Source organism: Tigriopus californicus, chromosome 9, assembly GCF_007210705.1.
Source record: "Tigriopus californicus strain San Diego chromosome 9, Tcal_SD_v2.1, whole genome shotgun sequence".
Lineage (NCBI taxonomy): Eukaryota > Metazoa > Arthropoda > Copepoda > Harpacticoida > Harpacticidae > Tigriopus > Tigriopus californicus.
The window spans coordinates 12,858,817-12,882,917 of NC_081448.1; the positions used below are offsets into that span (position 1 = coordinate 12,858,817).

Genomic DNA, 24,101 nt, shown 5'->3' on the forward strand with positions numbered 1-24,101 from the left:
TCACAAATTAACATGGACCATTCCGAGCCAACAGCGGGTTCAAAGTCAAGTCGGCCAATTCTTGATGATGGAGGACGAGTGGAAGCTTGAGCGTGACGGAGTCATTTCAAAACCACCGCATCGCCCAGAGCCACCAGACAAACCGGATATCAGCGAAAGAAGTCTGACAAAAACAATGCCCCAAAAAACGGACGTCGATGACGAAGGAGGGCAATCAAACCATCTGGTTGGAGTACCCGCCCACAAGGCGGCTGGGCTGACCAAAAGATTGTTGGCTTGACAGGGTTATCGCTCCTGTCCAGTCAAATCTAGCCAAAGAACCGATGGCAACATTTGGCCTAGATTGACAGCGAACCATAATATTTATCCCAATAAGCTCCAAAGCTTGGCATTGCTTATCCACATCCCAGGCTGAAAATGGATATGCCTGGATTCAATTTTGGCTTTGATCCAAGTACTAGGTACGTACAAGCAGCAGGATTGGAGAAAAGTGTCGGGAGAGGTTGTGTCATGACAAATGGTTTTTAGTTCACGGAGTCAAGGCATAACCTCATTAGCATTGCAGAGGCAATTTTGTGGCTTGGCGCTGAAAGAGGGCCTTGATGAATGAACCTGGTTTACATCAGAGCGGCAATCCAAAAGGAAACGGCTTTCATCAACGACAACGTCTACGCTGTACAGAACAACCAACCTTCACCATTATGGCAGGCATATCGCCACAAAGTATATGGTCCCGAGACAGGCGGACTACTCTCCATCCCTCTATCCAGTCAAAAGCCAAGGCATCAACGTGGTCTCGGATAATAATGATGACGTTGATGATGAACAAGAACAAGATGAAGAAACTCTTTACGGAGCAGGAAGGAGGGAACAATGATGTTCGCAAGCCCGCAAGAGCGATGACTTGTTCTAGAACGACTTTATACGTTGTTCTAGTCGCTAGGATTGCGGATATAAATGGTTCTCATTTTAGTAAAGTGAGCGCCTGTACCAAGATGGCTCACTCGCTTCCTCCAAAGTTGGGAACAAAGAGAGACAATTAGCGGAAATCTGCCATACTTGCTCCAAACAAGACGAGATGAATGGAACCACGGTCGTCTCGTTCAGCATCTGCTCCGTCATGATAATCGGGATGAAACTTGTGAGTTGTGAAAAATGGGCTTAATTGGTTGGAAAGCACCAACGAACTTGGGTTTAGACACGCCATCCCAATTGTCTTCCAAGCATCGTCAAAGGCTTCAACATTTAAGCTCTTTCCCACACTTGTTTGGATATTTCTGATGACAATGGAACATGGAAGACAAGCAAATAACATGCTCTCAACATCATCACACAATTCCATCTTCAGCTCCTACGTAGAGGAGTCTGGCAAAGTATTATCAGAACTAAAGACAAGATCATTATCTCTCCCTCTTCCGTTCGGAGGACCATTCTTCTTTTTGGAACTGCTTAAGGAGGACGAAGACGAGGACGACGAAGAGGACGAGGGGAGAGAAGCTCTTTCTCAAAACCCCACAAAAACTTCCCTTTCCCACTGATGCAAGCAAGCATGGTTAGAGCAAATGCATTGGAAAGATATCTCGGAGGAATTGTGGTTACCACACACTCGGGAAGAGCGGAAGCACACTTGGACTCAAAATATGGGAGGCCAAGGTGGATGGGAGGCTGAAACGTGAAGTACCAGCTTGGGTACCCTTCTCTCGCTATTCAAAGTTTCAGTTTCAATAAATCACCAGAGCCGAATATCTCTAGCACGAAGATTATTTCTCCCATTTGCTTGGAATGTGTGTGAGTGAGCGGCCAAAAGATGGAAGCAAAAAGACTCAAACTCAACGACGAGCCAGATAAGGAGAATGGCGATGAAATATAGAGGCAAATCGTTTGTTATACCCACATGAGGTTTCTTGGGAAGGCTCTTCAGAGGGTCGAGAGACTCCAGAGTGGATGGGCTATGGTTATTCAATGATCCAAAGCTAGACGCGCCGATGCGTTATTCCGAGTTTCTGACACTCGATCGCTCTTCGATCAATGAAGAGGTGCGTGCTTGTTTTTCAGATCCAATGCATAAATTGAGTTCAAAGAAAGACGTCAAGGGTTAAGAGCAGACGCCTAGGGAGATCCATCCATCATGGCGGTGGTGGTGGTGGTGGTGATTCCAAGAATACGGGCAGGAATAAATCGGATCAGATCCAAGATATTTTTTGTCGAAAACCCTCGAACGCTAGGAATGCAAATGTGATCCACATTTCTATGGCATAAATCTCAGCGTGACCACAAATTTTTTGGACATGTACAATCTTGTTGCGGGCCGTAATGGATCAAGTGGGATGATCATGAGCGCTCCAAGTGAAGATGAATGACTTTTCATATGGAACCTCATTGCGAAAAGAACGAGTCTGAAGAACGAGGAACGCTGAGCCCAAAACCCCTTACCCACCTACAGACACACGTAAGAACATCTTTTAAGAGGAAGAGAAGGCCATAGATCTCGTGTTCGCTCTCGCTCTCTCTATCTCTGCTTAACCTAATGATTACGATGAAGGCTGAAGATTGGATAAAGAGAGAGAAAGAGATAGAGACGGAGAAAGCAAACATCTCTTGAGAATAGAATTGCGGCAACGAGACTCAATAAAAGCCCATTTGTCTCCAATTTCTATCAAGCATCTGAAGGGAACGAGATCAGCAGGCAGACAGTCAGGCATCAAGGTCAGATCGGGTAGTGCTTTCCACTACTAGAGAGGAAGAGAAAATGAGAGCAAATTCCAGCCAACAATTTTATTGACTTCGCTCGACTTCTTTCACTTGATCTCTTTTCATGCCTCTGAACTTTTTATTCGATGGTTGTTTCTGTTTCTGCCTTTACGTGTGCCTTTGAGAGAGCGGAAGAGAGAGAGAGAGAGAGAGAGAAAAGCCTCTGTCTTTTTTCGATCGTTCTGGCAGAGTGAGAGCTGACTTGGAAATTCCCCCAGACTTTATTTGATGGGAGTCAAATTGGATGTAAAAGAGGGATTCCGAGGTCGAGAGATCGTGGTAAATAGAGACAAAAGGAAAGTGGCCATGGGGAAAACGGAAGTGAGGGAATTCGCTCAACTCACCATGCATCTCGAAGAAGGATCAGGATCACAAAGTATTGGAGAAGCGATTGCTTGTCCACAGAGGCTATCTTAGCCATGGTGCACACTCTAGGCCTGATGGTCCACGTGCGAGTCCTTATTTGGCCAACAGAGGTGTTGGCTGATCTTGACTGAAGGGAGGCGGGGAAGGATGCTCTCTTTCACTCACTGAATTCACTTTGAACCGGCTCTCGCGGCAACAGCTGACTCGAGGGATTCCCGGATCCTCATAACTACAAACAAAGTAACTTGAATCCAGCCAAATACATCGCCAACCAAATCACGCCCACCTCAAAGCTCACCTCCACCAATTCGCACAATATATTTGGTTTGGATTCAAATTCTCACGTGTACGGGAATCAAGAAAGAGCTGGCAAGTCCCTAGGTCCCTCCGAGTGAAAGTCTCCACTCTTGAGAGCACCAACTCAAATTGTGACGGTTCCAAAATAGTTTGGCCGTTTCCAATCCCAATTTTTTCCCCTCACCTCCGACACTTGGCCGTTAGTTGGCGGTCGGCGATGTTAGAGAAGCTTTGGAATAGTGCTGAAAGAAGTGGAACTGGAGTGGGCAGCCCGGGTGGTTGTTGTCGGCGTTGTTGTTCTGCTACAAGAAGGCGAAGGATGAACGCTTGCAAGATTCACCCGAGGACGAGAGCGAGAGCTCGGGAAGGCCACCTAACAGGAGGGAGAGAAGACATTTCCCGCGCGGCCTCCAACGGCGGCCTTTATTCGTTCGCAAGTGAAGGAACTCCGAGAAGATTTGAGTAAAGAGCGACCTACGTAGTGCGTGTGTGAAACACAAAAGTACCAGGAGAAGAAGGACGAGAAGAGGGAGGCCGAGCGAGAGTGCGAAACAACAGAGGAACAGTGGGCGGGCCAGTGAAGACGTTGGCTTGTAAATGGGTGAAGGTTGGATGGATGGGTGTTTCAGGGGTCCTTTTTTTCTTGCCTCTATCATTGGTGCCACTTGGACTGGCTCCTGTTCCACCTTTACGGTGATGATGATGTGGTAGGAAAGAGGGAGTCCGAGATGAGGGCGAAGTAGAGAATGGTCTTGGTTGGTTGGGTGGCGCTTGAGAGTAAAAGTTAGATTTTGAACTCATAACATCCCCAGGTTTGACGTGTCGGTAGACCGAGTCATTCTCATTGTGGTCGTATAATCGCGATTGGCCGACTCTTGGGCTAGGCTGTCTCTCTCTCTCTCTCCGCGTTGAAAGGCCATAATGACAAAGTCAGATGAGTAGGACCTCTAGGACCATCAACATTTCTAAGGATCAATGGATTAGCCCTCACAAAGCGGGCCTTTTTGTCCTGTGGACGGTGGTTTGACGTTCCATGAGTAATAACATCCTGGAAGGATTCATCAACAAGAATAATGGTCATGGAGACATACTGGTAATTATGAATCGTAAACATGAGCCATAACAGGTCCATCTCAGACTGATCCAGCCATTCGAAGGCTGTTAAATCTCCTCCTCCAACCTGACCTTGCAACCATAGTAGTCTACGAGAAAAACAGAGAAAGAGCGAGAGTGGCCTCTGTGTACTAGTAAGATGAAAGTTAGTCCCCAATGATGAGCTTGCAGCTTTCTATCACTCACAAAGAGGAGGTGGAGTACTAGAAGTAGTGGTGGTAGTAGGAGCAGAAGTACAAGAAGGAGGAGGAGGAGGGGAGGAGGAAAAGGAAGAGGAGGAGGAGGAGGAGGACAAGTGGTAGTCAGATGATGGTATTGACTCGCCAGATAACAACCAAAGGGAGTATAGTGGCTGAAGAACAAGCCAGGAGGGATTAAAAGCAAGTGTTGTTGGCCGGAGTGAGAAGGAAAATTGCTTTTCTTTCCTGAAGGGGATCTTAAACAACTCTTGTCTCTCAACAATGTGAATGTGGGATTTTCAACTCCTTGGCTCTCCTAAATGCTGGCGTGGCTTCAATTGCCGATGATTATGAGACAGAGATTGATTTCCATGGGTAATGAGTGCCTTGGGAAAGCTCTTCATTCGAGAGTGCTGAGCTAGGGAAGAAACACATTTGTTCTACCCAAAAGCAGATCCTCGTCAGCCCAAGATTCCCCCAATAGTTTGTCCCTCGGCGCTTTGATTTTGCTGGAGGCACTCTCCTTCCATTGACAGGGTTGTCCGAGTCTAAATGGTGTTCCATACTAAATGAGAATTGAATATATTTCATTACACAAGAAGTTCTTTGAGAACATGAAAAGAAGTTTTATGTTGAAATCGGTTCAGTCGGAATAAAAACATGGTTCTCCATGCGTTACATATGTACGCCTTTTAAACAAAGTCCCTTTTCAATGAGGCCGTTTGAAAGTCTTTCATTGATGGTGTACTATAGGTTGTAAAAGCAAACGCTCGGACAATTGCCTAGACCTTTTTTTGGTGCTTTTACAAAGAAAAAACAGAACAAATTCTTCCGCACATTTAGTCAACAAAGATGCATTAAATCAAGGTAAAGCTAATTTAGGACCACCCTGTACCTATGCGACTAGAAAAAAACTTGGACACTGACCATTTCCCTTGCACTCAAGTCAAGACTGCTTCTACAGATCAACGTAAGCGGAAGATTGCATCTAAGCTGCATTTTCGAATCCTTCTTCTGCTTTACCAGTGTATTTTTGGGTCGTTTAAAGGCCTTGACAAGTGTCCATATCTTGTGGTGATGGTGTTGAAAAGGCTCTAAATCGATATGAATGGTTTTCCACATCGGGAAAATTAGGTGTTTGAGGCTTAATTTGAATTGAAAAAAAGCGAAATCAATGATCGGATACCTGTAAATGACAAAATCAAAATAAAAAGACTTATTTCTTATAAACTGTCCCATTACTCACTGTCAGGGCTTTAGTAGGGCGTTACTTTTCTGAAAAAGTAAAAGTTACGTTAACCGAACGGAATCTTTAACCTTCCCGCTACCGTTACTTCCTTCTTTACTTAACGAGTGAAAGAATAATTTTTTGAAGGTTTCCTCCCCGAATTTTTAAAAAGGCCGTCCCAAATGCAGTGAATTATTTTTTTAGTGATGGAGTAAAAAAAATTCATGAAAGTCAATGAGAGGGTGGTTTCGTGAGTGCATATCTTGAGATGCGACAAGTACCCAGTTGCACCTACTGCGAGTATCAGATAGTTTCCTGACGCACATTTTGAAATGCAAGTGAGTAAAAATTAATACTGTTGCATTTCAAAATTTGCGTTCACGAAACCACGTGAGGGTACCCCATTGCTTCACGTAAAATTTACTAAAAGTAAACTTGGAAAGATACTTGTAAAGGCACTAGCCGATTCCAACATCATATAAAAAAGCTAGATTTGAGAGGTGTCTCAGTATAAGTAGACCTAAGAATCGAAAAAAAAAAATTAAACCTAGGATTTTTACCCTTTTTAGCCACATTTTGGATAAGTGACATAAAATCAACTTTTTGGGGAAAAAATCCCTTTTTGTACCCTTTTTTGGGCATTTTTTATGCTCACTTGTTCAAAAAGCTTAAAAAGCAGACAACAAACTTGTAATATGATTTTAAATGCGAAATTCAAAACTGACTTAACTGACAAAAAATCTCACTTCCCCTAACTTTTTGTTAATTTTACAAAAGCATGCATTTGTTTTATTGCTCTGATTTTCTTTTTAACAGATGAGAAAAATGATACCATCGTTTGAGCACATTTTTAACAAACTTCACAATTCCTTCACCGTTTTTAACAAATTTTACTGTTTTTTCCCACCTATTCATGACTGATTTTGTTACCTTTTTGTCATTTTTTCACCTTTTTGTTACCATTTTTGCTGATTTTTCCACCCTTTTCCGAGATTTAATGATGAGGCTACCGTTCCCACCTATTACTAGCAAGGCCATGTGTAATAATTGAAAATGTAAGTTAACCTTTGTCGCAACGACCCGTGATTATCTATTTGATCTAATGAGTATTATTAATCAGATTTGCTGAAATGTCAACCTTGGTACATAACGTCATTAAGGATATTTTTGTGAAGGATAAAAACCATGAATAAAGATAGAATGGGCTATTCAACAAGAACTACAGATTTCAAGGCAAAATTTTCAGTGTGGAGTAATTGCTCTTGTTCTTATTGGTGTGGTCCTCGTATTTGTTAACCTCGCTCGGCATAGAAAAACGGGTTAATTGCCTGAAATGTTCGAGTTTGATTCTGAGAGACAAAAGGTTGAAAAAGACAATGATGAAGCTGAAGCTTGTGTCAAGCGTATTGGGATGCACAGGAACTTTTTAGGTCACGTAATCTATGTTTTCCACCTTTTTTTCCGTCACAATTAACCAAATATGACATCTGCGACCACTTCAAAACCCTGCCTTGCGTTTGATGAAAAGGGAACAAATTCATGTGGTCGTCACACAACTTTATTATGAATTTATCTGAATAAAATCCTTTCATGACAGTTGTCTTTAACTTGAAACTTTTTCCTTCTTTGCTCTGTTTTTGTGCTCTTTGATTTTGATAAAAGTGTTTCCAAAGAGGATAATGGATTTCCATGCAAAAAAAAAAATCTGCATGCATAATCTTCTGAGGGTACATCTAAGTAGGTTGCGCGAATAGAAGTATTTCAATGTACCGCTCAATTAGAGATTGTTCTGAATGATTTTGAAGATTTGGGTGATTCTAAAGATGCGTTAAAACATCTTACATGATTCCTTTTGTCTTGACGCCAAGGGCAAAAAGCACTTTTTGCTTTTTTTTTGCTCAAGCATAGCCTATATCACCAATATCACAATTATGAATCAAAACGTAGACGCCTGGGTATACATATCATTCCAAAAATGTCAATTGCTTGTTCTCATCCTCAAAATGATATTTTCATTTGATTTCAAAATTGAACCAATGAATATCTATTTTCCTCCTAAAGGTGTTGCTTGCAATCTTCTTGCTTTGTTATTGCCAATTACGAACGTATGATTCTCTGAACTTTGAGCGTTTTGATCTATAGGCTATTCAAAACGAATGGAATAATGTTTCACTTTGTACTCTAACCCCTACTTATTCATATTTCTATTTAGTAAAACCTCTAACCCTAGACTCGTTATACATGAATAGGGGTATTGAGTGGATTTTTTCGATATACTCATACAAAACTACAAAAAGCATGGTTTTCAGCCTTTTTTTCAGCATTTAAATTTTTCAATGAAAGCTGAGAAAATTGATTAAAAACTCGACTTTGAGCTGAAATGGAGTAAAATGAAAAGAAATGTAAAAATCACAAAACAAGTAATATTTGAAAAAGTTAAAAAACTGCATTTGCATGTTTTGGAAAGACCTGGTTGCAATTAATTATACCTTGGCAAAAGGGCAAAAAAGTGACAAGATGCCATTGAAAAAGTTGAAAAACTTAGAAAGAAAGTAGTCAATTTTGACGCAGTTTTGAAACATACATGATAACCGCCTCTTAACTGAGTCAAAATGAATGTTTTTGGTGGTACAATCATAGCTCCTTAGTAAGTTAGAAGGCCAAGGGAATCCCTCACATGCGGATACTGAAGCAAAAGCAAGAGTTTGGTCGACGGGAGTTGAAGATGCTGGAGTGGAATCAGGATCAGATAGATCTTCCGACAAACAGATCGTGAGGGAATAAAGGATCCCTTGGAAATCTCAATCAATGTGGCAATTAATTCGGAACAAGCACACGACATGTCCGAAGGGCTGATGGAAAGCAGATGGCTGTGTAGTGTTGACCACAAGGATGTCAAGGTGGCAAATCTGGACTAAACGCTATTCCAGTGCTTACTCAAGATTCGCAGGTCCTCGCCGTGGACAGGTAGAACAAGGCGGTCATCCGGGACGCTTGCCGCTCCCCTTTGGCCATGACTAAGAAAAGGGTTGCACAAAATGTTATACAAAGTTAAACATGGTCAACATACAGAGCTATTTCTTCATTTCAAGACATCCCAATCATTTCAATGTATTTCCTTGGAGCTTTTCTATTTCAAGGTTTCAAGGGAAAAAATCATTTTCCAATCATTGATTGATAGATATTCCAATGGTATTTTTTTGGGGGAGGGGGGTTCACGGGCTTTTTTCTAAACGCTAGGAGGAATGTAATCCCCAGTACTATTAAAATGAAAGGTTATAATTCGTCTATCTATTATTTTTCAATTTTTATATGATATTTGGTCAACCAACGAGTTTGAGTTGACAGACCGAGCTAGTCCTTGAATGTAGGGTTGATATGGAATGCTATCTAAAAATTGTCAAAGTATGACTTGAAAGATGCTACTGAATCAATAAGGAAGGCCTACGTATTCCCTACGAATATTAGAGGGCAGCAAATTGAACAATGAAGGAGCCCGAGAAAGAAGAGAAGTGGACTTCATTGTTCGAACTAGCCTGGATTCTCGAGGGCTTGAAGGTGCTCTCAAAACCCACATTAAGCCTCTCGATTTTTCTCGAAAAAGGAACTGTAATCCTATTACATCTTAAAATGGTGTAATTGTAACAACCCAAAAGCCCAAAAAATCCTCGTTACTCGTTCCTTTTTTCACGCTCCAAGGTGGCATTTATTTTTTCGCTTCTCCTTTGGCAACAGAGGAAACTTGAAGCTATAAGGCAATCTTAATAGACATGTCCATTTTACTATATTTATATATATCATAAAAAAGCCCAGAGCTGAAAATTGTGCTTGTTTTTAACAACAGTGAATGTGTTTGTGGTTTCAAATCTTTTAACATTAGCGCTGCTTGATTATTTAACAGGGAAGTTTCATTAGCTCGATAATTTCTAATAATGTTTTTATATGGTGCTTTTTGTGTCATAGTTGCAAATGTTTCACAATCAGTAGTTGAACTTCAGTTTTAGATGTGAAATATCTAAATAATATGTACTGTAGAAGAAAGTAATGCATTTAATACTAATACTCGGTAAGTGTTTTAAAAATCACTAAAAAATTGTAAGATGCTCAAGAAATTTATTCAAATATTGTCGAAGATGATCATTTTTGAAACGTTTACGAAGACAGTTTCAAATGACAATTTACTTTTCTTCCGTTTGAGTTTTCAGAAAGCAACATTGATTTTGCAACGTGACCTAATTTAAGATAACTTAACTTTGTCCGGATTCGAAGTCCCTAACCTGAACACATTTTGTTTGACTTCTTGAATATGCTTTTCGCATCCCAGTTTTCAAATTTTACAAAGGAATGAGGCATGTTTTCCCCATAGGATTGAAGCTGTTGAAGTAGTTCAATTTTGGAAAATGAATGATTTTCCTACTATGCATTTCTATTGGCTTATAGCTTAGCCAAACGACCATGGCCAAAGATTGGAGGTCATGCAGTGCTAAGCAAATATACAATATCAATGCTCATTAGCGTAACAAGTCGGCAACTTTAAATTTTAGGATTGGTTGAAACAAAGATAATACCATTGATTTCTAAAGAAGAATGGTCTTAAGGGAAAACACCCTAATATACTCATCATCTAAGATTTCAGGAGAAGTAATTTGTATCAAGTAACGTCATTACATTTTTTGGCGGGTAACGGTTGTGCAACGAATTCCTCCTTTTCGCCAAAGTTTTCATAACTAATCCGTTTCTTTTATTGAGGAACTACTAATGGCCTATACAGACACGTTCAATATTTCATCCTTGATGACAATAAAACTTATTTGTAATAGCGCTAATATCAGAAGTAGTGAAAACAAACCAGGATTGCAGAAAACATGGTTGGCATTGCCAACTCAACTTCCAAGATCTGCAAATTTCCAACAATCTGGTGTGGTTATTTGACTTGTCAGCTGATGAGTGTCTCAACGTCGCAAACAAATAGACAGTGCCTCCGTAGCTGAGTCTTTTGCGCCAATTTTGCGCTTTTGGCCCAAACTGGGCGGGGAATATTTTGATTGGCTCTTTGCGCCCATTCCTGAAATCCGTGCGCTCTGAATAATCTCACACCAAAATATATTATCTTTCTCCAGAAAAGGGCAATGGTGACAAAATGCTATGTTTCAGTTTTGTCTCCAATGCCTCTTTTGTCCTCTGAAAAAAATCTCGAGGCTCATTCAAAACCACACTCAACCATGCAAAACAGACTTTATCGTGAAATGTATCTATCTACTGGGTTATCTGGATGAAATTGCCATTTCCAAACTATTTGCGCTTTTTACTGGCCTCATCCAGCCATTTGGTAGCACTGAGAATAGGACTAGTCCATCACTCGGATCACTCGTCTTCAGAACCCTCTCCTTCTCCCGATCTTTGGCGCCAAAGTTTCCTCCGCCCCGTGCACTCCGGGCTCAACATGGCCTCGTCCCGCTCTCCATCTCCTTCCACGCCCAACCCCACGCCCACGCCATCGTCGTCAAGGGCCTCCGCCTCAGCTGCCTCGAGCACTCAAGCGGATGTGGTCCCCGCCGAAGAGAGCGATTCTGTGACTATGATGGACGTCTTGCACGAGGAGGAGTCCTTGGAGTCGGATGCCCGGGCTGTCTTGGGGGCGGCCGATGCCCAGAACTGCACCTACCACACTGGAGGTGAGAGTCAGCCCCCAACCGTCAACCGCCGATTGTCCACCACTTGTTGGTGGTCCAACTTGTTTTTCTCATAGTACTTACGTTATACTTGCTAACGTTAATGAGTAATGAACACCTGTTTTGATTTGAATCTTAACCTGACAATAGTTTACCCAAAACTTAGCAAACTTCACTGATCACTTAGTAAACCCTAATAACCCTAGTTAAACCAATATTTAGCTAGACGTGATTTTGTCACTTTTCCTTCTTATTTAAATATATAAGAGACTCAATTTTCAGGTTATATGACGCGGCAAGCCTTGTATTCGTGCTTGACTTGTCTACCGGCCCAGAATCCCGATTTTCAACCGGCCGGGATTTGCCTAGCCTGCTCGTATCATTGCCACGAAGGTCACGATTTGGTTGAACTCTACACCAAGCGTAACTTCCGATGCGATTGTGGCAATGACACGTTTGGAACCGAGGTCAAGTGTAAACTAGCGGGAGACAAGACTAAGACCAACAGTGAGAATAAGTAAGGAAGAATTGCTGTTAGCCCTGTGCTATTGAAATGAGGTCGGTAGTGACCCTTGAATCTATTCTCGTAGGTATAATCAGAACTTCAAAGGCGTATATTGTACCTGTCATCGTCCCTATCCGGATCCCGAGGATCCCGTGGAAGACGAGATGATCCAGTGTATTTTGTGTGAGGATTGGTACCATGGTCGCCATTTGGAATTAGACACCACCCCTAAAGACGACTCCTATTCTGAGATGATTTGTGTGACTTGCGTAAGAAAATATCCCTTTTTTATGAACTTCCGGGGCATTGCGGTCCAAACCGTGACCCCAAACGACACGGACCAATCGGTTGACGTCGAGAAAGACCCCAATGAATCGTCGACCAGCATCCCGGAGGATGAAAAAGGCGATGCCAAGACTCAAATATGCTTTAGTTCAACCAAACTGTTGGACACAGAGCCCCCACGAACCCTGTTCATGCTTGGGGATTGGCGCCAACAAGTATGCTCGTGTAAAGGTTGCCGTGAAAAGTTAGCCGAGAACCACTTGGAGTTTGTGAAAGATCTCGAGGATACGGTCCATCACTATGAATCTCAGAGTGAACAGAAAGGTAAGAAACAACTACCATTTTATGTCGAACTTTACCTAATCCAATAGTCCATGGATCCTTCTGATCAGAATTTTATGGTATTTTATCAGAGCGACTTTCGTATCTGAGACCTGAGATTTCGAAATGTCACTTTCTTCACCTAATTACTTGACTTCAATATGCACTTAAAATCAGTTAATGAGTAGAATGAAGTATCTAAATTGAAATTGAAGCACTATTCCTCTGGGCTCTTCATTGAATAGTCAATTTTGTCTCAAGATATCTTATTGAAATGATTTGCTTAGAATATTCACTTTAATTTGGGTAATATTGCTAAGTGCCAAAAGAACAACCATATGAGGATCTCTTCAATTATTACTGATTTTACGAAGGAATCACTGAAATTATGTTTGTGTGTGCATGTAAATTGTATCTGCAATGGATTCATGATTACCCTGCAGAATCTTCTCAATACGAGGACGGAATGAAAGCGTTGTCAGAAATGGATCGAGTAAAACAAGTGGAAGCGATCCAATCCTACAATTCCATGAAGTCCAATCTGATGGATTATCTCAAGAAATTTGCCGAGAATGGAAAAGTGGTTCGTCAAGAAGACATTCAAGAGTTCTTTTCCGGGCTCAAATCGAGCAAACGTCCTCGGGTCGAAATTCCCAAATTCTGTCGTTAAGACTTCGTGGTATTATTCCTTTTATTCTTATTGCGCATTTCAATTTCCAATTGTTTACAGAGATGGCTCAATTTTCATTGTGAAAAAAAAATTCAATTACAAATGGTCGCCCGGGTTGTCCTTACTTGGTTTTAACCTATCGACTTTTGACCAAATTGGTTGCGTCCCCTTCGCAGGTTCTGCCAAATCCCTCCCAATTGATAAATGATGATATGATATGATATATGAAAATGCTTGAAACGAGAAAAATTTGACGAAAGCGAATAGTAATCTCCGTTCTTTTTTTTTCGAATCCATTCCCAAAATTATAAGGGTTTTGTCAAGGACCTAATGTTAGTGCATATTTGTCTTACTTTCAAGTATCCAAATTTAAGTGTCAAAGAATAAGTACGACAAAGGGTTGATTTCAGACAACTACTCCATGAATCGGTTAGAAAATAGAGAATGAAAACAATTTGGGTCAGGGGGGAAACGGAATGAAATTCAATTGAAAATGATCTGCAACACTATGTCGTCAATAGGCACAACTTTCTAGGAAATGGCTCCCATAGAAATAGTGATGGAACGAAAGCTTACTCAGCCTAAACTCGTTACGGTTACAGTTTCGGTTATGCCTTCCAAAACCAAAAGGGGACAATCACAATCAATGATGTACACGCTGAATGTAGAAGAAAGCGCACTAAATGTGAGCTTTATCTTCTCAACACTCTTTCCTGGTGTACCTAAGGCTCTAGGTGTACCATACTTTTCCATGCTGTTTTATCACAACTCGTTTTCATGGGGTTAACTTTAACTCTTCAATGCAAAGGAAACCAAACGACTCCCGAAAAATTTACTTCAAGGCACTTTGTTCATGTACGTATACTGTAGGTGGATACTAATGTTCCAGGCACTACTGAACAGAGGGTAGATTTTTTTTACAACGTTAAAGAAAATTCGCATTTGTGAAGATTATCAAAGAAGCATCTTCTTCTGAAAAATCGTCAAGGAGTGACTGAAAGACGGGGCGGGTTAACCAAGTTCAGGATGTACGTAGTGTGTGGTTGTGCCTCGTATGTCAAAATCTAAGCAAATCATTTTTGTAGTGGATGGCGAAATTAATATTGTGAATGAGAGAAAATGGGGATTGTGGCAGCATGGACGGGCAAGTGGGCTGAAATAGGAAGCAGACTTAGGAGTCAGTGTGCTTGACCTACACGGAAAATAATGGTCAGTTGTTTTGCCGGTGTCGGAATCAGCAATTTTGGTAAGAATACGCATCTCTTGCACAAAAGCTTTCTTTCGTGAATCCTCAGGTGAATGCAAAAAAAATGTTTATTCCCTGTAATAAATTTAGATTTTGATGGCACAAATATGCAAAAAGATTGGAAAAAGTGAATACTAATGCATTTTTATTTTTGGGACATATTGCTGTGTTAGAAAATTGTATCTTGCAGTTTGCGTAAAAGAGGAGGATGTTTTGGCAATTTCCCCCTGAATTTGTGAAGGCAGATGGATGAATGTACGGCCCATATCAAACACGATAAAAAATCCATTGGAACAAGGTTCCACGAGATTTCGTTCGATATATTACGAAATTTCTGAGAAAGCCGGAGTTTGACAAGTCAATTCCAAAGGAATGTTGAGAAAGTAAGGGACATTGAATAAATGGATATTTTTACTATGTATTTTACTTGCTCGGTTGTCGAAGGGATAGAATATACTTCTTTATTGTGTCGTTTATTTTCTATTAGGGTATCAATATTCCTCTTAAAATTTGCGTTTTGTCTCAAATTAATAAGTGCCATAAAGTTTCGAATGTGCCCAACGCAAGATAATTTAGATTTCATTTTTTCAGGGCATTAAGAAATCCTGATCTTTGGCTCTCGGTTTTAGTTTCAGTTCTTTTGTTCTATGAGCTTTACATTTCTCATGCATACCCTGCTTTACTCGACATAGCGTAATTGGCCCAGTGCCAAAAGTCTCATTTCAACATTTGAAGAAGTAATACAATCAAATTTCGTCATGTCCATTTCAATATGGGACAATCTTCCTCGAGAAATTTGGGAGAAGATACTAGATTCTCTGGATACCCATGGGCTCCAACAAGCCCAAAATACCTGCGCATCCTGGCGCGAAATCGTTCTCGCTTACATTATGAATGGACGGTTGGGAAATCGTGCTTTGGTGAGTATTTTGACTGAGCTGAACTGCCTTGAACCATCGGACTGGCCGTATTATCAATCTCGACGACGTTCGTTTCCAGTTATTAGAGAGGCTCCAATTTGTGGACAATGGGTTGTTCCACAAAAGAAATATTTGCAATACGCTCTCCTTAAGGGTGACGCCTAAATCAGTAATTCTAATTGGGGTGGGGGTGTATGGGGGAACAGATGAGGAATTGTTGGACGAATCCCTCAATATCACCTTTGACCGGACCACAACTACAGTTAACGTTTTTGAAAAAGCAACGGGAAATCTGGTTGCCAATCAAAAGTCCATATGGAGCACTAAAAATGCCAGACGTTATGCTCGATCTCAAAAACCAATGCCAAATACGTATCCAGTTTTCTTTGGAACACCCTGTTTGCTGACTAAGGGGCAAGCCTACTTAGTGGAACAAAGCATACAACCTACAGATGTTCAGAATCATTTTTCCGGTTGGCCTGTGACGATTCTTGGGGCTGAGATCTGGACTTGTCACGGAGATCAAGGCTCACAACTGATTGAAACGGTTCATCAAGTTCAATTTGAGTTTATGGAGAGTGAGCGTGGCCGAAGTTGCCACTCTGAAGGTCAAATGCCCTATCTTTTATGGTGGATCCTCTAAACCCTAACTTGTCTTAAAGTAGAAACTGGATCGGAGGCGTCATTCGGAATCAGACGCTCCTGGATCTTTGTTGGAACATCGTAATTGCACGTGGGATTCATTATTGGTTCAAGTCGATCGACCCATACTTCTTACTGGAATGGGTGTCTACGCACCTCAAGGGGCCTCTGAAACGATCATATCGGTGGATGCAAGGCCTTTTGTTTTTCCATTGCGGCCTTTGGATGTGGAAACAAAGCTGAACTCCGAGTTTGAAGACAGTACCAACAAGGTCATTGGCATTTTTGCCAAGGTACGTGTATATACAAAGAGTTCAGCTGACTAGTCGACGAATCTCGCTTCATTGGCAGGCCGAAATGGTCTTCGTGCCCTCGACCATTAACAACTCGGTGTACTTAAAAAATGACTTTGACAGAAACAGGAGCGACTTTCTACGACCAAAATATGTGAATCTTTTCGACCTTGTTTCTCTTCAGGTTCCATTTGTAATTGATTCAAACTCCTTGTGGGAAATGGCCCTTAATATTTCAACCTCTCGCTCTGCATTTTCAAATAGAACAATTTGGAGCCAAAGTGGCTCATACCACAATCGTGTGGAATCCAATGGAACCTATTTTACCTTCTGTTCTAGCGAAAAAAGCTTTCCTTGGCGATCGTCATCAATAGACGGCCAATTTCCGTTTCTATTTTTTTGGAAGTTATGAAGCATTCACTAAATCCCATTGTAACTTAGATAATTCCTTGTCACCTTAACAACAATATTTCCACATTGATAAATAAAGGAATGCATGTCCATAAAACGAAAAACACTTTTTATGGGGTGAGACATATAGTTATCGCAACTTTGAATGACCGCTCTTGAATTTTGTTACACAATTCTCTGGAGTTTTGAAAATCAGATCCGAAAACTCGGATCCAATGCACAGCTGTAGTTAGTACCAAACCCTCTTTTACCGTCCGATAACGAGTCCAGACAACAGGTCGAGGGTGGAGTCTCGGAGGCCTCTAATACTCAAGCCAAACCCAACAGTACCCAAAGATTCCAGTAGCCTTGCAAAGGACTTAAATCGAATCTACTCTTGGGTAACTGAGAGTAATATGGCCCTGAACGGAATGAAATTCCGCTCAATGACATTTGGGTCAACTCCTTTAAATACTCCACTCGTAGATAATGGAGGTAAAGATATTGAGCAGGTCTCATCTATGAAAGATATAGGTGTAGTCATCCAAAATAATGGACAGTTCGATGAGCATATCGACTTTAAGGTGGGTAAAGCTTTTCAAATGTGTGGTTGGATATATCGCACTTTTAAGTCTAGAGATAGTATCATGTTGCCAACTCTGCACAAGTCGATTGTTCAGCTTGGTTCAGCCACACCGTGATTATGCTTCTCCGATTTTGGCTCCGATTAGATCAGCAGGTTTGCAAAAGGTCGAACAAGTCCAAAGATGTTTCACTAGGAACATTACAGGAATGAGAGAGCAACACTGGCATTTCTTTTTTTCGGTCAGCTTTTCACAACACTACATGTCTCAAGGATCAAATTTCAGCCAAACTAAGCACCAACATAACCCACTTGTTCTCTTTTTCAATGATATCTTGAACCAGTGTCAATCGTTATTGCACTAACAATGGCTGACTCAGAGTCTTGTTGATATCAATTAGCTGTGACCTAATGATATCTGATTAAGTGCTACCAAATAATCAAACAAGAAGAAATGTACGAACAAAGTTTTTCCATGGGTGGTTGCCATATATATGAAATATTGGACGTAAATGCTCGAGCGCATTCTTCAACTTTTGTTATTGTATACTTCAGATCTGGAAAATGATATTTTGCATCAAAATGCTCCCACGCAACACATGGGATTTTTGCCCAAACAAAACCAAAGACGCAAGGTATGGTAGCACTCATCTAATTAGCTAAGAGATCGGGGTGTCAAAAAATACGGGATTTGATGCCAAACAGAGACAAGAATTTGGAATAGAATGGGCATTTGCGATTTTCACCTAATTTGAATTGTCTTTCTTTGGATCTGGAGACGGGATGGAGTACGTAGGCCTTGTTGATTCTATGGCAAGGAAACGCCACTTTTTGTGATCACCAATCTGTTTCTGCCAAGTAAAGGCGACATAAGCTGTTTATGCTGACAATTTTGCATTTCAATTAGTAGCAAATTCATTTTTAAAATATTTTGCACTCTTTTATCACGCCACTTTTGAATGTCTTGCATGTCTGCCTATAAGTGGGATTATGTGTCAACAATTGAGATTTATTATTTTCTGTGTACGAGTAGCTCCTTTGATGTGAAAATCGCACAAAAATCAATCTTTTTAACAATTCCACTACCTTTTTTATCCTCTTTGCCCTTTTAAATGGATGTTGAGGTACAGGTTCCTCCATCCTAATTATGGTAGTAGGAGGCCTTAAACAGCTCTCAGTCAACACTGCCAGATGATGGTTTAGCCCGCCAGATTTTGCTATTTTAGGCGTTTTTAGATTCTGTGTGGCGGGGAGATTTTTCTTTTGTCGGGGAAGATGAATCTGGCGGTTTTCTGGCGTTTTTTTGTACCTTTTTGCGGCTGGTAGGCGGATAGGGTGATTTAGGTGGATTGCTGGCGCTTTTAACGGATTTTAGGCGTTTTTGACCCAGATAACAAAGAAATTGGCATATTTTTTCTCACTTTGAGGATGCTTTGCAAGAATGCAAGTTGGGCCTCGGCAATTTTATCTCATTCCACTTTCAGTTTCATACTTCAGGGCAATTTGATTAATGTACAACAGAAGTAACATAGATATGTGTTTAGTGCAGATAGAGTACATACGTACATTACTGTTTCAATAGAGGTTTTCACGGTTTTCAAGTTTGTGTTTTCAACTTCAGAGGCAATCACTGCTCTCACGGCTGCTTTCTCAATAAATGCTTCAGATGCTGCACAATTTTGGACAAAACGGCAATGCATTTTTCACTGAAATCAAGGTATGGCCAAAAAACACAATTTTCACTTGTTTCAGCGTTACAAAAATGTCTCCAACCTGTTCCCCCTCTTTCGAAAACCCAAACCACAGACAAACATGCTGGGCCACTATGAAAGCTTTCAGATTTGAAACTTTTTCTTGTCATAGATTCTAAGATGTTTGAAAGTGGACTATAATTTTCAGCAGGTGCCACATCACTCACATTTTTTTGTGCAAAAAAATGCACCTCTACATCTACTAAAAACTATGAACCATAGTTTTGCATTATGAGATTCAATGTTTCAAAGTAGTTGAATTCTGAAATCCACAGAGACAGATAGGATAAAATACCTACAGCTCTGCTACTTTATGCCCCACAATCTTAAAATATCTGGTTATAATAGTCCGTGGTGAAAGCAAGTTCTGTGTTTTACATAAATAGTTAACGGAAGGTCAGTACATTCAACTCATGCAGAAAAGCATCTGAGGATTTCTCATCCAGAAGTCGCATTGTAACGACAATCACGATCACGAAGATGTCAAACTCGACTTTGAAACTTTAGCGGATGCTTACCAATGGTACCATTCTCAGGAGCTTGATCGCTTTCTCTCAAAAGAATCATCCAAGCCGTCATTTGAACTATTTCGTTGTTCCCTACGGGACCACAAGATTAATTATAAAAGCGTTCACACAAAAAAATCATGATTTTTCGACCAAGTAAGAGTTCCGAATATGTATTTCCATGTTTACGCCCTGGCCTTCCTTTCATTCTCGTTTGATTCATGGTCCATTTAGGATCATCTTTCGCCTAGCCGAGGTTTGCAAATGCGAAAACACGACCACGGAAGTATGTAGAAATGAAGCACACCCGAGTCTTGGTGTATGGGTGCTTGACCCATACTCATCCTATTGAGCGAAAAAATCTTCGCTTATCCAAGATCACGAAGGACCGAACACTTGATCTGCTTCAATCTGGACTCCGTCCCAAAGTTATCTTGAACAAATACTTTGCACCCTCTGACATTGGTCCTACTCACAAGCCCGTTGTGCCGGCTGACGTCTACCGAATAGAAAAGGCAGCCAATCTCAAAGGTATCATATTAGAGAAAGGCCACAACTGTCGTAAGTGTTAAACAAAATTTCTGTTGGGTTTATGGTTATGACAACAAGCTGTCCGAAATGGACAACGTCTCCATTTTAATGGCAAAACCCTCGTTCATCGCCTTTAACTGTGCAAGGACGGCTCTACCCTGGACACATAGTCACTCTAAAAATCAACAACTGCGAGACATTGAAAGGGCTAAATTTGAAGCCACCGTGCTCTGGTCCTATGAAATCTGAAGTGAAATCTGCTTATAAATCATTGTGTGTGACTACTACCCAATGACCCGCCCTTGGGTTGACCTCACTACCATTTTGTCAAACTATTTCAAGAACTTGGCCCACCTGACCCGTCCCCTCTCATTGGATTAGAGCCGTTGAAGATATCAAATACAATATCCTCTGATTGTCTGTTCTACGTTTGAAAACATCGTATCACAAGATCCAGATAGGACTCAAAACTGAAGGCAAAGGCATGAATGATCCTTCATTAGTGACAACGTGTCCCCAACTGTGACCCAAGCAGCCTTACTTTATGCAGCCCAAAGACCACCCACCCTTATTTCCCAGGACTTGGCCATTCAAAGACCAAAGACCTATCATCAGGACTTGTGAATGCAACCAACCTAGGGAGCTTGTTATGGATTCATTAAAACTAAGAAAGAGGCTGACCAGCCTGAACAAGTTGAGATTATTAACATGTGATTGGGCACGTAGCGAACATTTGTAAGTGAGTGTCTCTCAGCTTGCCTGCCTGTGGATCTGTGTAAATGAATGTCAAATGTGTATTTCCTTCAAAAGTGTTGTCCCTTGCTCCTTTTTGTGGTAACTAATATGACTGATAAGCCAAGTTTCTTTGCTCTCAGATCACTGACCAAGATGAATCATTTCATTGGCCATTAGTCCCCACATTGTCAACAGCATTCATGACACCCTGAGAGAGCATTAAGAGTTTCTACAAATGTTTTAAAAAGCCAGTGGGAATTTCAACTCTATCCCCAGACAGCCATCAGCAACCTGTTTCCAACTTGAGACCCCAACTAGTGGACCCATACTCCTATTTTCTATTAACTGAGGTGAAATGTTTGCAATTAGGCCTTGGGACCCCATTCCATATTTTGAGCCTAAACTGTAAAGTTGTTGGCTTGCCTGGTGGCCTGGCCTGTAACCACATCAATCATAATGATCTTCAAAAAAGTGGAAGAAATGAAGATAACCAAGAAATGATCAGTTTACCCTTGGTATATTGAATTCATATGAATGATGTGTGTGAACTTCATGCTCTTTGGTCTTTTGATTATGAAATGTATTTGAAAAAGCCCATCAAGTTACCTCTTTTTAATTGTATCAGATATATTTCTGTCAACACAACTTTGTGTTAATTCTTCATGTTTACCTTCCTTCAAAAGTAATAAGGTGCAAGAACTTTGCAACAAAAAACTTCTAACCGGACACTTTAAACTCATTGTTCAACAAAAGGACTCTTAGTTGTTATGCCGCCCATACAAACTAAATATCATGATACTTCTTAGACTACATTTTTAATGGCTGAAAGCGTGTATACCTGCCAAAAGCAACTAGATTTCGGTTCAAATAATCACCATAAATAGAATGGTGTTAAAAAGGGAGGAATTGAACATCATAATAGTGTATGTAGTACATTGCCTGTGTGATAATCTACGCATGGACAGGATCTGTGCTTTTTGGGAACAAGTATAATTGACAGTGCTCATGTGATGACACCTTCCTAAACAGAAAATAAAGACTTCCACTTTTAATTATGTAGTGATATTAAGATCGAACTTGGCACAGTTGGCAGGAAATGCATGCTATTTGTGGTCAAGAACTGTGATTAAGTTAATCCCATAGTGTTGCACTGAACTTATTTACGGACAAGTGCCATGGCTGAGCCAAGCAAAGCTGATATTGCAATGACGGCTTTAACCCCGCTTAAGGATTCTATGGACGACAATTACAAACATCACTTCCCATGGCCACGTCACCACAAATCACAGATCAAACACTTATCACGAACGCACGTCAAAAGTGTCAAGCAGATACGCACATGGTTCACCCAGGAATTTCCTTACCACCTCTAAATAGTGAGGACCAAGTTGCTGCCCAGAGTCTGATTGACAAATTGTGGTCAACAACAGGTATTGTGAAAAACATCCATCAACATGGTCGATCATAAGATGTTGAGACTGATGGGGGAATCTTTTGGCGTAATCGGAAATATCTCCAATTACTCCAATACTGCGCGCCACCCATTGAAAATTCAACTACCTCAGCATCTCAGACTTTTAAAACAGACCCAAACCCAACATGGCGCAGCCCATGCTTGAAAACTAACCGATGTGTCAAATTTGCCTCTCCAATCATTATATATAATTTTGGAACTCATTTCTTGCTCATTGACTATCTTCACTTGAGGCCTTCTAACTTTTCCCCCAGGGAGGGGAGATGTGTGATAATCTACACATGGATAGTGTTTTTTGGGAACAAGTATAATTGACAGTGCTCATGTGATGACACCTTCCTAAAGAGAAAATAAAGTCTTCCACTTTTAATTATGTAGTGATATTAAGATTGAACAGTGCCTATTCTACATTTCTGGGTATTTTATACATTATACACCCAGTTTGATAAAAACATATCACCAGACAAGGTGATGAAAATAACATTAGTGATGAACGCTATTGATCTGAATACCAAGGTTTCTTGACCAGCTGAAGAGCTAGATCACATTGCCTTTTCGTTGTCTGCCCTCTGGGCACTGTCACCTCCATGTCTAGAGAACTCCTTGAACTATGGGAACAAACTTTCCCCAACTGGCCTGCCTCAAGAAATTTAAGAAAAAGTGGTCGACACATCCGGTTCTTTTCTTTGTGCCATGCATCAAAGCCGATGCTACAAAGGTTCGAACCCCATCCTACCATTGCTCGATCGATGGCACCCACGGCACAAATGCTGCTAAGTTTATACTCATTTCCATTGACGTTTTTGGCGAGTTCACTCAATTGAAAAAAACATGAATTTGAAAGTCTGGCCAGCTTTAGGGCGGCTTTACACTACGATGAATAACCAGGATTGTATCCGGTTTCAGGATGGAAGAAGAAAACAAGAAGACATCTAGAGGAACAGCATGGAGCAAAACTCTGCGGGATATGATATCATTCGTAAAGACCCTGATGAAATGGAAATCATTCGATATCACATGGCTGTCAATCGCTTTCCATGTACTGTAATTTGTCCCTGTGCTTAGTTCGTTGCCCGAACTGCCCACAGGGTATTATATGCGCTCACCAATTCACTTGTGTGCAAGAAGTTGCTATAGGCAGGTGGGCAATTTTGAGAATTAGCGTGACTTTTGGACACCAAGTGGACAAAAGTGTCCAAAAGTGGGCCAAAAGTGTCCAAAAAAGTGGACAAAAGTGTCCAAAAGTGACAAAGGGTCCAAAAAGTGGACAAAGTGGACAAAAGTGGGCGAATGTGTCCAAAATTAAGTACAATTGTGCAAAAGGGATTGACAAGCAAACACTTTGAACCCTAAATCATGTTATTTCTTTACCAAATCTAGATGTGAACCAGCAAATAGAATCAGTAATCAATAAAATCTAAGCTTTCTTCAAACACATAAATATGAAGTAACAACTAGCCTTTTCACTAACGTTTTTAATTTCCAAGATATACACTTAACGAAATTCGTTATCTTGATAACAATACAGCTTTATAAAGTCAAAAAATATCTTTAATATATTTTAATGTTAATAAGTCAAAGGTAATTTTAACAAAGATTTAAAAAAATAATTTTAAAAAAGCTTAGGAGCTGAATATCAAATA

General features: G+C 40.7%; 3 protein-coding genes across 8 annotated transcripts in view; 2 read left to right on the forward strand and 1 right to left on the reverse strand.

Annotated features, from left to right (window-relative positions):
• Nucleotides 1–3,640, reverse strand: part of LOC131886935 (glutamate-gated chloride channel-like) — a 36,645-nt gene extending 33,005 nt beyond the window's left edge. Inside the window, exons 1-2 of one of the 3 annotated variants that reach the window (XM_059235400.1) lie at nucleotides 3,462–3,640; nucleotides 3,096–3,346 (exon numbers count right to left, since the gene is read on the reverse strand). In XM_059235400.1, coding sequence (XP_059091383.1) covers nucleotides 3,096–3,172 — 77 coding nt within the window. In that variant the 5' untranslated portion in view covers nucleotides 3,173–3,346; nucleotides 3,462–3,640. Of the gene's footprint in view, nucleotides 1–3,095; nucleotides 3,347–3,403 lie in introns of all 3 variants that reach the window. The other 2 variants (XM_059235399.1, XM_059235398.1) reach the window with 2 other exon arrangements.
• A 7,623-nt stretch (nucleotides 3,641–11,263) lies between these two features.
• LOC131886918 (putative E3 ubiquitin-protein ligase UBR7) lies at nucleotides 11,264–13,495 on the forward strand. Its single transcript, XM_059235376.1, has 4 exons — nucleotides 11,264–11,609; nucleotides 11,889–12,123; nucleotides 12,197–12,720; nucleotides 13,161–13,495. The coding sequence occupies exons 1-4, from the start codon at nucleotides 11,378–11,380 to the stop codon at nucleotides 13,385–13,387; spliced, it is 1,218 nt and encodes a 405-aa protein (XP_059091359.1). The 5' UTR covers nucleotides 11,264–11,377; the 3' UTR covers nucleotides 13,388–13,495.
• A 1,660-nt stretch (nucleotides 13,496–15,155) lies between these two features.
• Nucleotides 15,156–23,575, forward strand: LOC131887181 (uncharacterized). 4 transcript variants are annotated; one of them, XM_059235717.1, is made up of 3 exons: nucleotides 15,156–15,553; nucleotides 19,128–19,178; nucleotides 23,365–23,575. In XM_059235717.1, exons 1-3 carry the CDS (start codon nucleotides 15,392–15,394, stop codon nucleotides 23,392–23,394), a joined length of 243 nt encoding a protein of 80 aa, XP_059091700.1. In that variant the 5' UTR covers nucleotides 15,156–15,391; the 3' UTR covers nucleotides 23,395–23,575. The 4 variants fall into 4 exon arrangements, 3 of the variants coding, with proteins under 3 accessions (XP_059091700.1, XP_059091699.1, XP_059091697.1); XM_059235716.1 differs by lacking the exons at nucleotides 19,128–19,178; nucleotides 23,365–23,575 and adding exons at nucleotides 16,219–16,488; nucleotides 16,673–16,994; XM_059235714.1 differs by lacking the exons at nucleotides 19,128–19,178; nucleotides 23,365–23,575 and adding an exon at nucleotides 15,633–16,994.
• The last annotated feature ends 526 nt before the right edge of the window (nucleotides 23,576–24,101 follow it).